General features: G+C 47.2%; 1 protein-coding gene across 1 annotated transcript in view; it reads right to left on the bottom strand.

Annotated features, from left to right (window-relative positions):
• Nudt3 (nudix hydrolase 3) overlaps window positions 1-15239 on the bottom strand; it is an 80970-nt gene that overhangs the window by 31421 nt on the left and 34310 nt on the right. The window contains exon 2 of the mRNA XM_008840131.3: window positions 7424-7534. Coding sequence (XP_008838353.1) covers window positions 7424-7534 — 111 coding nt within the window. The remainder of the gene's footprint in view (window positions 1-7423; window positions 7535-15239) is intronic.

Here is a 15239-nt window from a genome sequence, read left to right as displayed (position 1 = left end):
ATTTTTCAAATGTTCATATGAGAGTCCATTGGAGTTTCTTGACAAGAGCTTCCAAAAGCATCCCTCTATTAGGTTCTTCCTCATTTTTCTTTTGTCTTCCAAGGCTGGACTAGTTGCCTGGAAAGAGTGGCTGGATACTCAAGTGAGGGTCCAGTGACCCTGCTTGGCCCTCCTTTAATGAATGAACACAACCGTCAGCAACCCCAGTTGTGACTATGTTTAGCAATCAGGCTCAGCCGAAGTCGTGATGATGGAAGTTATTTCATGCAAAAGGGACTGCTGTATAGCATCATCTTATTAAAAGGACCACCATGTGGAGGCAGGATCCGGAGGCTGTCAGGCTGTCCCCTGGGCTCTCAGGCCCTCTGGTAGTTGGAGGCCAGAGGGAGGCCAAAACCCGGCACTCTCTGGTGGTCTGCTGAGCTCTGAGCAGCTACCCCAATGGAGGAGGTCCGAATCCACCCTCTCAGGTTGCCTGCTAGGATCTAAATAAAGTATTTTTTAAAATTCATACTATTTGAAAACTAAACAAATTTCTAAGTAAGACTTTCAGCAGCTTTCATTCGAGGACAAAAATACCTATCAACATCCTCTATGATTTCAAGTCTAAGTCTCCAGTGAAGGAAATGGAATTAGAAAAATTACCTTCTCTAGTCAGGCGTGGTGGACCATGCCTTTAATCCCAGCACTTGGGAGGCAGAGGCAGGCCCTCTCTGTTCTATTTTTTCTAGATTATTTCTGTCTTTATAATGCCACATTCCTAGCCAAGTGTGGTACACATGCCTTTGAACCCAGCAGAAGAGTTCCAGGCCAGCTGGGGCTACAGGGAGACCGTGTCTCAGAAAGACCAAAAATAATGCCACATTTCTCTAACTGTAATTTTTTTTTAAAATTTTGAAAAAATATTTTTTTATTATTTTTATTTTATGTGTATGAGTGTATTGCCTGCATGTATGTGAGTACACCCGTGTCGTGAAATGCCGCGGTGGTCGGAAGAGGGCTTCGGATTCCCCTGGAACTGGAGTTAAGGACGGTTAGTAGCTGCCATGTGGGTGCTGGGAATTTAACCTGGGTCCTCTGCAAGGGCAGTCAGTGCTCTTAACTGCTGAGCCATCTCTCCAGCCCCCGTAATTTTTGTGTGTAGGGGGTCTTTTTGAGACAGGGTCTCCCTGTAGCCCCAGCTGACCTTGAACTCAGAGATACGCCTGCCTCTGCCTCCCAAGTGCTGGGACTACAGGCGTGCACCACCACACCAGCAGCCCCCATAATTTTTTATTATTATTATTTTGTGGTGCTGGAGACCGAACTCAGGTCTCACACATGCTAGGCAGGCACTCTACCACTGAGCTGTCTCTCCACCCCCCCCCCTAATTTCTGTTTGCATAGTACTGATTTACTTGGAACCTTTTCAAAGCAGTTCAGACTTTTTTGTGGGGTTTTTGTTGTTGTTGTTGTTCTTTGTTTTTTTTCCTAAGACAGGGTCTCACTAGGTATGTAACCCCAGCTGGCCTGGAACTTGCTATGCAGACCAGGATGGCCTCACCTCACAGAGATTCACCTGCCTCTGCCTCTGGAGTGCTGGGGTTAAAGATGTGGGTGTGCCAAGACGTGGCGGTCAGGGACGCTTTGTGGCTGGCTCTCCTTCCACTGTCATGTGGGTTCTATGGACTGAATTCGGGTCTTCAGGCTTGTATAGCAAGTGCGCACACGCACACGCACACACACACGTAAAAAGGAACAACTATATAATGAGGTTTGGTGAATAGACATCAAAGCCAAACGTGCTCTACAAGGCAGAACTGTCAGTTCCCATCAAAATGCCTAAAAGCAAGCAGGAGCCTGAGCTGAGTCACTGAGCTTCTTTCCCCCTCTGGTCTCCCACAATCTTCACTCTTATTTCAGACCTTGCAATAACCTGTCTGAGTCCATAACCACACGGCAACTCACACATCACTTTGTCTTTTACACCTTGAAGATGACAGAAGCCAACTGGATCTAATCAAACTTTGGCAGCCTGAGTCTCCTAAGTGGCCAGGCCCCACTTACCTGAACAGCAGACTCAGGGGCCTCTGGAATGAACCAGGCAAAGGTCCTGAGGCCTCAGGCCCAGGGAGGCAAAGTACAGGCTTGTACCTGCACCCTGCACACACCCTGCACACACCCAGACCCCAGGTCTTCTGCACCTCCCTTAGGGTCAAGTCAGAAAATGACCATGACACTAACTACTCAGAAAACCTTCCAGAACAGGGTAGTCCCAAATGAGCAGGTCTAAAACCATAGACCTCCTCCGTGGCAATCTTTGTGCCAGAGCTGACTACTCTGCAGGAAGGCCCTGGAACATGCCGTACTAACCGTCCCTTCAGCACGCCGTACTAACGGTTCTATACTAACCGTCCCTTCAGCACGCCATACTAACCGTCCCTTCAGCACGCCGTACTAACCGTCCCTTCAGCACGCCGTACTAACCGTCCCTTCAGCACGCCGTACTAACCGTCCCTTCAGCACGCCGTACTAACCGTCCCTTCAGCACGCCGTACTAACCGTCCCTTCAGCACGCCGTACTAACCGTCCCTTCAGCACGCCGTACTAACCGTCCCTTCAGCACGCCGTACTAACCGTCCCTTCAGCACGCCGTACTAACCGTCCCTTCAGCACGCCGTACTAACCGTCCCTTCAGCACGCCGTACTAACCGTCCCTTCAGCACGCCGTACTAACCGTCCCTTCAGCACGCCGTACTAACCGTCCCTTCAGCACGCCGTACTAACCGTCCCTTCAGCACGCCGTACTAACCGTCCCTTCAGCACGCCGTACTAACCGTCCCTTCAGCACGCCGTACTAACCGTCCCTTCAGCACGCCGTACTAACGGTTCCATACTAACCGTCCCTTCAGCACGCCATACTAACCGTCCCTTCAGCACGCCGTACTAACCGTCCCTTCAGCACGCCGTACTCACAGTTCCTTCAAATCTCAGTTTTCAGATATTTTTATTTGCTTGTATTTGCTAAAAGGTGTTGAAACTCACTGTGGCAAATTCAAATGTTTCACACATTTTCTATTATCTCCAGCAGGAGGCTATGGCTTGGTCCAAGACAAATGGACATTGCCTATTTGCTGAATGGCCAGATAACACTCAGCTGGTAAAAAGCTATGAGGGAGGTGCAGATTCTAAAGTGAATTCTGTCAGTTTCACTTCCTGTGGACTCCAGTCTATTTGATTCAACCATAGAAATACTGATTCTCTCACACTGACAAATCCCTTGGCCAGAGGGATGTCTCAGTTCTGTTGTAGGCTAGCAGGGCCTGGCAGGGAAGGATGGCAGATGCAACAAAAGCACAAGGAATCTGGACTGGTCAAGATTTGGACCTGCAATCAGTAGACTCCTATCTTACTGGGTTAAGAGAAGGGTTTGCTAAGGGATAGAAGCACCTTACAGAAGCACTGGGAGGGTTGAGGAAACAGACCTGCAGGCCAAAGTTCCAGGAACAACTCCCCAAAGCATACCACAGAACTGGGCTGCCAAGGGCGTAGCTGCCTCTAGGATGGGTCAGGAAGCTGCCAACCAACCAACCAACCAACCAACCAGCCGGTGCAGGAAGCTGCCAGGACAGCTGCCAACTGAAGAAACAGAGTGCCTTTTCAAAATGTGTGCCGCTGAAAGGGACCTACCGGGATGGGTCCGCTCCTTCAGAGCCCCGCTTGCTCCTCTCCTGTGCCTGTGGCAACCAGTGCAAGGGTTTATGCTGGCGATCCCGTCTCCCAAATGAGACTTAGCTGCATTCAGCACCAGTCTGGGCAAAGCACTCTCCGGTCTCCTTGTGTGCAGAGAGGACGTGGATGGACGTGGAGCTGACAACCCAGAGTCCAGCCCCGGAAGAGCCCGTCACAGTTTCGTCAGGAGACTAGGATATGACTCCATACCAACTCAGTGCTCTAATGCAGGGGCTTGCAGTCACCTGGGAATCCTGGTCAAGTCAGACTCTGGCAAAGGAAGGCTGATTGAGGCCTGAGATATTCCATTTCTTTTTGTTTTTTTTATATTACTATTTTTTGGGGGGGGTCTTTTTGAGACAGGATCTCTCTGTAGCTCCAACTGTCCTGGAGTCACTATGTAGACCAGGCTGGCCTCGAACTCACAGAGATCCACCTGCCTTTGCCTCCTGAATGCTGGGATTAAAGGCGTGTGCCACCATGCCTGGCTTATTATTATTATTACTTTTTAATATTTTGGCCGGATGTAGTTGCACACAGGAAGACCCTGTCTCAAAAAAAAAAAAAAAAAAAAAAAAACCCCAAAACATTTTATTTATTATTTTTATTTTATGTGTATGTGTGTATTGCCTGCATGTAGGTAAGTGCATCCGTGTCATGCAATGCCCACAGAAAACAGAAAAAGCTGTCGGATCCCCTGGAACTGGAGTTACGGACAGTTGTTAGCTGCCATGTGGGTGCTGGGATTCGAACCCAGGTCTTCTGCAAAAACAGTCACTGTTCTTAATCGTTGAGCTGTCTCTCCAGCCCGGTTTATTTATATTATTTTTATTTTATGTATATGAGTGTATTGATTGTGCAATGCCCGCAGTCACCAGAAGAAGGCATTGGAATCCCCTGGAACTGGAGTTACAGACAATTGTTAGCCACCATGTGGGTGTTAGGAATCAAACCTAAGTCCTCTGCAAGAGCAGTCAGTGCTCTTAACCACTGAGCCATCTCTCCAGCCCTTTATTAGGGTTCTTTTGAGGCTGAGGTGTTGAGACAGTATCTCATTTAGTCCAGGCTGGCCTTGAACCCCTGATCTACCTCCCGAGTGCTGGGATTCTAGGTGTGCACACCATACCCAGCTATGTGTTCATCCTTTCATATTATAGAACCAGCATATAACATTCTAAGTAAATTTCTAAACAAAAACTCTGAAGTCTTTATCTTCTCCTACTGGTCACTCTTTTATTTATTTATTTTTTGAGACAGGGACTTGTTATATAACCTGCCTGGTCTTCAACTTACAGTGATCCTCCTGCCTCTGCCTCTTCAGTGCTGGAATTACTGGTGTGAAACCCAACACCAGGCTGGCCATGCTTTTAAACTGCCATAGTCTGAAAGGCTTCCTATCGGATCACAGCAGGTGAAGCTCTGTAAGCTGGGACACAGATCTGTCTTTCCCACTGATGGGGGCTGTTTTTGGCATGGGCTAGTCAAATAACTCTGGAATACCAGAAAACAGTCTGCTGGGGGACTCCTGGGAAGGTTTCTTTATCCCCAAATAACAAACCTCTGAGGCGAGAATGCAGACCCTATGCTTGAAGGTGTAATGGTGGACAGTGGCAGCCAGGCTGCTACCACCACAAGACCGAGTCCTGGACAAAAGCCAAGGCCGGTAGTGGATAGAAGGGGGACTTATATGGGAAGCCTGGTCACGGCCTGCAGGGATGACAAGCTCACTTTGGACATCAAATACGTGATAAAAGGAGAGACCTTGAACTGCTGATCCTTTTGCATCTCTCTCCTTACTGCTGAAATTCTGGGCATGCACGTGATGCCCAGTTTATGTAGAGCTGGGGATCGAACCCAGGGCTTCATGCATGCAAGGCAAGTACTTTACCAGACAAACCAAATCTGCAGCCCAAAGACTCTTTGTTTGTTTTTGTAGTACTGGGAATTGAGCCTTATATGTGCTAGGCAAGCACTTTACCAATGAACTAAATAACTAGATATCTAGATGTGTTCTAAGTGCTATTTAAAATGTCCCCACGGTCAGGCTTAATTTCCTCTAGAAGAAGGAAATAAATTTTAAAATATTACTTATGTGTGCCAAGAAAATACATGGTGACAGCAGAAGCCACAGGATTGAGTTCAAGTCCTAAATGAGGACACAGCACAGGGCCCAGCATTGGCACCGCCACAGGCTGTGAAGGGACATCAGCTCCTTCCCCTTGTTTCCTTTTTTCTTTTCTGAAACAAATCTCACTATGCAGCCCTGGCTAGCTTGGAACTCACTATGTATACCAGGCTGGCCTCAAACAGAGATCCACCTGCCTTTGCCTCCCTGGTACTGGAATTAAAGATTGTGCCACCACGCCCAGCTTGATTTCCTTTTATTTTTTTAAAAAATATTAATTTAGGGGCTGGAGAGGTAGCTCAGCGGTTAAGAGCACTGACTGCTCTTGCAGAGGACCCAGGTTCAATACCCAGCACTCACATGGCAGCTACGAACCATCCTTAACTCCAGTTCCAGGAGAATCTGAAGCCCTCTTCTGACCTCCATGGCATTGCACAACATGGGTGCACTCACATGTATGCAGGCAATACACTCATACACAGAAAATGAAAATAAAAATATTTTTAAAAAAAATGTATCACAACCAAAAAAATCTTTAAAAAAATTATTAATTTATAGACTCCTTTATACACACCTTTAGTCTCAGCACTCGGGAGGGAGAGGCAGGCAGATCTCTGTGAGTTTAAGGACAGCCTGGTCTACATAGTGAGTTCCAGGCCGGCTGGGACTACAGGGAGACCATGTCTCAAAAAGACCGAAAAAAAATTATTAATTTATTTTTATTTTATAGGTATGAGTATTTCTACCTGTGTATATGTGTGCACTATGTGAGTGCAATGCCTACAGAGGGTATGTAACCCCCGGAACTGGAGTTAGAAATAGGTATGAGTCACCATGCAGGTGCTGGACCTGAACCTGCGTCCTCTGCAAAAGCAGCAGTGGTGAGCAGCTGAGCCACACTCCAGCCTCTCTTCTCAGCTTTCACTTGCTATCTTTCTCATTTTCCTTTCGCCTTCAAGGTTTTTTTAATTCTGGGGCTGGGGGATGTCCTGGGGACTGATCCCTGGGCCTTGCACATAATAAGAGAGTGCTCTACCACTAAGCCACATTCCCAACCCTTTTAGACTAGAAATTCTCAAAATTAGGGAAGGAAGGGTTCAAAGCTTCTGTTTATCACACAGAGTAGTTCATAAGATGTGGTATGCAGTGAAGGAATCAGCCCGTGTATGTTGGCACACAGTTGTGTTACACGCAGTATGACTAAAGCTACCATCACCAGCGCTGCTCACCAGCCAAGGCCAGGAAGACACAGGAAAGCCAGGGCCTTGCCTTCCTCCTCAGCCAGAGGTTTAATGAGACCAAGCTGTCCACACTAACCAGCCTGCTCCTTTTGTTTCTTGTGCTGATAGCTGATCTCTCACAATACCAGAGGTAATGCTGGAACAGAGCCACAGCTACCGGTATCACTACACAGTCACTACTGCCAGCCCTCCTGCAGAGCCTGCTGACAAACAGTTATTGCTGTGTCAGTCGGGAAGGGACATGGTGACCATCAAAGGCTATCCCTCTGTGATCATGACAAAGTACAGAGATAATGACAGGACAAGTTCAAGACTAGGGGACGATGCCCTAATCCTTAGTGCATACCTCCTCACAGACTTCCCGGACTGCCGCCACACTAGGCTCCTCCTCTGGCTCCATGCCTCCTCCAGGGACAATCCATCGGTCTGGATGGCAACTACTGCTTACAAGCAGCACCTGAAGTCAGAGGGCACATGGGAGGGTTAGCATTCAAGAAGACACATTCACACAAAACCAGAGACTAAATACCACACGTGGCACAGTAACTAAGAACCAGCTGTTGTTTAGACCCCTCCAAGTAACTATTATGAGGCAGCTCTCATTCATGTGGGAAACAACAGGCACTCTGCTGCATCATGCCAAGGGCATCTACAACAACCAGGGGCTGTCACCCACACTCTTCCCTCCCGCTCAGCTATTTGTCCTGTCCATCTTTCCCTTTCTTTCTTAAAGCCCTTAGAACGCACAGCCAACAAGGTAACCCAAAAAAAAAAAAAAGACTATAAAAATAAGAAACCAAACAAAGCAATCTGTGATGAGCCTGAAGAGGCGGACACAGTGTAATGAATGCATTCCCTCTGAGCGCCTCACTCCTGTGCATCCCAGGGCCTGCTCTACCTGATGGCCACAGGTCAATACCTCTCCGCCCTAAGTTCCCAGCATCCTCTGAGAAGTGAGCTATGATGCAGCAGCATTCTTTTTTTTTTTCATTTTTTACTGAGCTTTTGTATATTTCATACAACAGTTCTTAATCAAATTTGGACTCCCTTCCCCATCCATCTCCCCACCACCATTGTGCCGCGTGTATTCTGCCATACGTGTTAAGTCCTATCCAGTCAAGCATTGTCCCCAGATGTCCTTTGGTGCAAATTCATCCACTGGCGTCTAGTCAGCCCATCTAGAGATCGTAAGTAAGGCCTACTTTCCCTCACCCAGCAGCTCAGTCTCCAACAGTTTCCAGAATAGGGCTGGCCCACCACCCATTTCCCTCAATCCACTCCTGGGCCCCCGTCTGATTGAGTTGGCATGGGTCTGGGGCCACAAGTTCATATGTGCAGCTTCCAGTGGCCTGAAAGCCTCTGCTTCCCTGTGTTTATGAACCAGCCCTGGCTCTTACAGTCTTTCCGCCCCCTCTTCCTCAGTGGTCCCTGAGCCCTGGGTGGGAGAGGTTTAATACAGGAGTCTATCCAGGGACACACACTCTGCAGTCTCTTATTCTTTAAAGTTTGGCCACATGTGGCCTTCTGTGTGCTGCCCTCTGTTGTATAAGGAGGCTTCACCAGTGAGAGGCGAGGGATGCACTAGTTTCCTCTCCACCACGTCCCACCATGCTCCATGAGCAGCGTTCTCACCACTCATCCAGCACAGTGACAATTAACAGGTAGTTTGGGTTTGTTTTTGTTCTTTTTAAGACAGGGTCTCCCTGTTGCCCCAGCTGGCCTGGAGCTCACTATGTAGACCAGGGTGGCCTCAAACTCACAGAGATCCACCTGCCTCTGCCTCCCGAGTGCTGGGATGAAAGGCATGTGCCACCATGTCCAGTGATATGTAGTTTTTGTTTTTTGTTTTTGTTTTTTTGTCTTTTTGAGACAGGGTCTCCCCATAGCCCCAGCTGTCCTGGAACTCATTATGTAGACCAGGCTGGCCTTGAACTCACAGAGATCTGCCTGCCTCTGCCTCCTGAGTGCTGGAATTGAAGGCGTGCACCACCACACCGGGGGGGGGGGGGGGGGGGGGAGGAATGTAGTTTTTTTAATGCATACTATTCTTAGTAGTGTCTTTTGAGACAAAGCCTCATGTAGCCTGGGCTGGCCTTGGACTTTATAAGTAGCTTGAACTCCTGATCCTCTTGCCTCAACTGCTGGGATTTACAAGTGTATGGCACAATGCCCAGCTGGAAGCTAACTAGGACATTTTGTTAAGAAATGGAAAGATAGGGGCTGGAGAGATGGCTCAGCGGTTAAGAACACTGACTGGTCTTGCAGAGGACCCAGGTTCAAATCCAAGCAGCCACAACGCAGCTAACAACTGTCTGAAACACCAGTTTCAGGGGATCTGATGGCCTCTTCTGTTCTCCTCAGGCATTGCGTGACAGGGGTGCACTTACATACATGCAGGTGGTACATGCATACACATAAAAATAATAAGCCAGGTGTGGTGGCGCACGCCTTTAATCCCAGCACTCAGGAGGCAGGTGCAAGTGGATCTCTGTGAGTTCAAGGCCAGTCTGGTCTACATAGTGAGTTCCAGGACAGCTGGGGCTACAGGAAGACCCTGTCTCAATCAATCACTCAATCAATCAATCAAATAATAAATTTTTTTTTTTTAAAATGGAAAGACAGGGCTGGAGAAATGGCTCAACAGTTAACAGCACTTCCTGCTCCTACAGAGGACCGGAATTCAGCTCCCAGAACCCACACTGGGCAGCTCACAATCACCTGTAACTCCAACACCAGGGGCTCTGATGCCCTCTTCTGGACTCCATGAACACTCAGGTGCACAAAACACACAGAAACACACACAAAACACATGATTTTGCTGTTGTTTTAGAACAGGGTCTCCCTGTAGCCCCAGCTGCCTAGAACTCACTATGATCTGCCTGCTTCTACCTCTCAAGTGCTGGAACTAAAGGCATGCACCACTATGCCCAGCCATACACACGATTTTTAAAAGTTAAAAATAATGCCAGACAGAGGCAGGCGGATCTGTGAGTTCAAGGCCAGCCTGGTTCACATAGCGAGCTCCAGGCTAGCTGACGCTACAAGGAGACTGTCTCAAAAAGACCCCCCTCCAAAAAAAGGTTAAATCTTAAAAATAAAAATAGGGAAAAGCCAAACAAACCCATAGAAATACAGATGTACAACAAAGTTTTACTCAGACTTAACCAACATTCTGATGATGGTTGAAATAAAAACGTTTTTTTTAAATTATTTTTTAAATTTTATGTGTATGAATGTATTTGCCTGCATGTATGTAAGTGTACCTGTGTTGTGCAATGCCCAAGAAAGTCAGAAGAGAGCGTCGGATCCCCTGGAACTGGAATTAGGACAGTTGTTAGCTGCCATGTGGGTGCTGGTAATCAAATCTAGGCCCTCTGCAAGAGCAGTCAGTGCTGAGCTGAGTCAGCTCTCCAGCCTGGAAATAATAACTCTTAATTTCTCTAGTTCCTCCACCTCCTTGCAGCTCTCAACACTTGAAGTTGAAGGTATAACTGAGTCGGCATTATTTCCAAAGCTGAAGGAAAGTCAACCGCCTCCCCTCACCATCCCTTGCTGGTGGTGGGTGAGCCTCCCTGTCCCACCCGCACCTCCTGGCTCCTGGGAGCACCTCCTGGGAGCACCTCCTTCCATTCTGCAGTCACCCTTGCTGCTGCCCTCTGTGCATTCCCAGATGCCACTGCAGCCTCACAGTTACTGACCTTTTGGTCCTCTCCTCTCCCGCCCCAGAGTTCAACCTCGTCCTTAATCCCTTCTTCCTGTCATGATAGGGTCTTCCAATGCTCATCCATCAAGCCTGTGATGTGCAAACTGAAAGGAGACCATGGACTCACAGGAAAGGAATCCTCCAACCTGTATGCAGCACTGACACAAAGCCCATGAACTGGAAAATTAACGTCTTATACTTAGAAATGTATCATTTTGAAAAACATGTTAAGTTCTGTTTTGAGTAATACAATGCAGAATAATCTAAAATACTACGAAATCCATGGTGACTTCTGGCTGGCATGCACAGGGTTTACACTTCTTGTTGTTCTGACCAAATATCAGACAAGGAGCAACTTAGCAGAGGAAGGGGCTTTTTCTGGGTTAGTTTGAGGGCAACAGCTCACATGGCAGGGAAGGTGTGGTGGCTGGGTGCTCTGTGGTAGTGAGAGCATGAGACGACATGCTCACATCTCATGGATCAGGGAGCAGAGCGCTGCTGAGCTACAACCCGACAGCCCTCTCCTGTGGACCTAGCTCTGTGGCTAGATCCCATGTCCAAAAGGTTCCATGACCTCCACCACAGTGCCACTAAGGGCCAACCGTGCATACACAGCCTGTGAGGAACGCTTGCATCCAAACTGTATCATGCGTATGTGCAATGAAAGAATTCTGAAATGTAATGTGGACAGGCTGGGAATTTTACCACAAAAAGCAAAGTTCTCACTGGACTTAGATAAGGTACAAAAATTAACTCAAAATGGACTAATAGCTGGGCATGGTGATGTACACCATGTGAGACTGAGGCTAGCTTAGTCTACATAGGGAGTTCAAGGCCAGCCAGGGCTACACAGTGACACCCTGCCTCAAAAAATAAAAATTAAAAAAAATTAAAAGTGGGGGGGGGGCTAATAACCTAATCACAACTGATAAAACTATGAAAAAACTGGTAAATCTCTATGATTTCAAATTTGGCAAGATACACCAAATTCTTAGGCATGTCCTCAAAAACACAAGCAACAAAATTAATGAGGTAAAATAGACTTCATTCAAGTTTAAAACGTCTAGGCATCAAATGACAGTACCAAGAATGTCAAAGCCTGCAGGCTGGAGAGATGGCTCAGCGGTTAGGAAACACTGCTGCTCTTTCAGAGGACTCAAGTTCAGATCCTAGCACTCAGATCAGGCAGCTCACAAGTCCCCGTAACTTCAGCTCCAGGGGCTTTAAAAGCCTCTTCTGGCTTCCTGGGGCACAAACACACGTGGCATATTCTTGCACAGACACAGACACACACACGCACACACACACATTAAAATTAAGTCAACGCTTGAGCTAGACCAGCTAGCCTACCCCAGACCAGCCCTCACTCCCCTGATGTCAGGTAATCTCCACTTCCACTGACTGCCAAGGGTGGAGTGGGGGGGTTGTGGATGTTTTGGAAATGTTTTCATTAACAACATCAGATTCCCTGTGATGATAACCTGTACCACAGGAAATCTCTATTAATAAGCTACACAGCTCAGGCATCTTGCTAATCTGCAAAGAATGGCATGCAGTCATACACCTAACCATATCTCACTTCTAACAGTTTACTCCCCTGGCAGCACCATTCAAAAAAAAAAAAAGGAAGGGGGTTTGGAGAGATGGCTCAGAGGTTAAGAACACTGGCTGCTCATGCAGAGGACCCAGATTTGGTTCCCAGCACCCACATGGAAGTTAACAACCATCTGTAACTTCAGTTCCAGAGGATCTGACACCCTCTTCTGACCTCCGTGGGCATGACACAGATGCACTTACATACAGGCAAGCAATACATTCATACACATAAGATTAAAATAAAAGTTTTTTAAAAATTTAAAGCTGGGGGGGCTGGAGAGATGATTCAGCAGTTAAGAACACTGTTCTTGCAGAAGACCAGGGTTCGAATCCCAGCACCCACATGGCAGCTAACAACTGTCCGTAACTCTAGTCCCAGGGAATCCAACAGCCTCTTTTGACCTCCGAGGGCATTGTACAACATGGGTGCACTTACCTACATGCAGGAAATATACACATACACATAAAATAAAAATAATAAAGTTTAAAAAAAATTTAAAACTGGGTGTGGTGGTACAATCCCAGTACTTGGGTGGCAGAGGCAGGCAGATCTCTGTGAGATCGTGGCCAGCCTGATCTACATAGCAAGTTCTGGGCCAGCTGGGTTTACAGGGAGATCCTGTCACAAAAAAAAATTCTTATGTACATGTATAGGGTATGTGCGTGCATGTACACATGTATGGAGGTAGAGGACAACTTGCCTGCTTCTCTCCTTCCACCATGTGGGTTCCAAGGACCAAACTCAGGTTGTCAGGCTTAGTGACAGGCACCTTTAAACATGGAGCCATCTTGCTGGCCCTGCCCCTATCACATCGCTGTGGTCTGTGGCCTGCCTCTACACACAAGGCCTTCTCATCATTTATGGGTCTCCTCTCTAAGTAAGACCAACATGAAAGTGAACAGTCATTGTACTGCTTGAATTCAGTACAAACGGAAGTTTACTTTTTACAGAGTGTTTTAGAGAACAGCTGCCACACTTCTGCAGAATGACCTTATGAATAATGTTTATGAGTGAAGTTAAATGTGAAATGAAATAAATTGTTGAAAATCAATAAATTATCACAAGGCTACACATTAGCAGTACAGTCCTGAACTTTTTAAGCCATTTTATTTTAATTTATTATTTATTTTATGTGTATGCATGTATTGCCTGCATGTAAGTGCGTGCACTGGTGTCATGCAATGCCCACGGAGGACAGAAGAGGCTGTTGGATCCCCTGGAACTGGAGTTACGGACAGTTGTTAGCTGCCCTGTGGGTGCTGGGATTCAAACCCAAGTCTTCTGCAAGAACAGTGTTCTTAACTGCTGAGCCATCTCTCCAGCCCCGCCATTTTACTTTTTAAAATATCTACTTTAAGATTTTTAAGTTATGCACGGCATGGTGGTGCATGCCTTTAATTCCAGTACTCAGAGGCAGAGGGAGGCAGATCTCTGTGAGCTTAAGGCTACTCTGGCCTACATAGCAAGTTCCAGGCCAGCTGGGGCTATAGGGAGACCCTGTCTCAAAAAGACCAAAGGAAAAAAAAAAAAGAAAATTTAACGTTATTTTTTTAAGCTCCACAGGAACTCAGAAACTGCTAAAAGGAGGAATGGCTAGACATAAACAGCCTAACAGAAGAGCAAATTTCTCATCTCATAAAGAAAAACACCACACTGTGTAGTTACCAGATGATTCTGACAGTTTCTACCTTGGAAGCAACAAGATGCTTCTGGAGCAACATGGGAAGTGTTCGAAGACAAACCGCCATGATGACAGGACACACCAGACGGGACAGAACAGGAGACAACAGTTGCCTCTGTGTACAACAGTTGGCTGGAGGAGAAGGTGGCTGGAGGAGGAGGTGGCACATCTCTTTAAAACCTCGTACAGCTTGGCTAGTTTGGAGGGAGCATTAAAGACTTTCCTAACTTCCAAGAAGAATGTCAAGCATTATTCCTTAGGCAGTTTCTGCTGGCTGAATGAAATATGTCAAATCCCCCGTTCCTTAAGATGACTCAAACGAATGGAGCTGCTGCATTCCTGACCTCACAACCTGCCCTGGTCTTCTCCCAGCGCTACAGGAATGCACTGGAATGCCCCTGTGTGTGAAGAGCCCTGTTCTCATGCCCTCCAAAGGACAGGTTCAGATAGAAGACATGCACTAGAAGCACAAAGGCAGATATCACATGGTCAAGCAGATCATACAGCAACCTAGGGTGTGCGCTACCATGCCCGGCCTAGATTTCATCAATTTTGTAGTCAGGGGCCCAAGAGCCTTTAAAACCCTTTCAGGATTAACACTCTGTCATCCTACATTTACACAAGTGTTTAGATTGAGGTTCTCAATTTTACTTTTTAATTTTTTAAAGATGTACTATGTGCCAGGCATGGTGGCCCACACCTTTAATCCCAGCACTCCAGAGGCAGAGGCAGGCAGATCTCTGTGAGTTCAAGGCCAGCCTGGTCTACATAGTGAGTGCCAGGCCAGCTGGGGCTACAGGGAGACCCTGTCTCAAAAAGACCAAAAAAAAAAAAAAAGACATATTATGTATGTGCATGCATGGAGACAGGAAAAGTCTATAGGATCCCTTGGAGCCAGAGTCACAGATGTTTGTGGGACACCCGCTGTGACACAGAGCTGGGGTCCAAACTCTAGTCCTCATGACTGTACAGCAAGTGCTCTTAACCACTGAGCCATTTCTCTAGCCCCAAAACTTATTTTTTCAATAAGAAAATCTTCAAAAGGGCAAAGCCACAGAGGGCAAAGCAAGCACCTGAAGCATGTGTGGAGGCGCACTCCTGCCATCCCCGCACTGGGGAGGCTGAGGTGGTAGTGCCAGGACTTCAAGGCCAGTCTGGGCGTGAGGAAACCCTGCCTCCAA

The sequence above is a fragment of the Nannospalax galili genome, unplaced genomic scaffold (assembly GCF_000622305.1).
Source record: "Nannospalax galili isolate Female #2095 unplaced genomic scaffold, S.galili_v1.0 scaffold538, whole genome shotgun sequence".
Lineage (NCBI taxonomy): Eukaryota > Metazoa > Chordata > Mammalia > Rodentia > Spalacidae > Nannospalax > Nannospalax galili.
The sequence above is the reverse complement of the archived record's forward strand: the minus strand, read 5'-3'. Positions and strand labels throughout refer to the sequence as shown.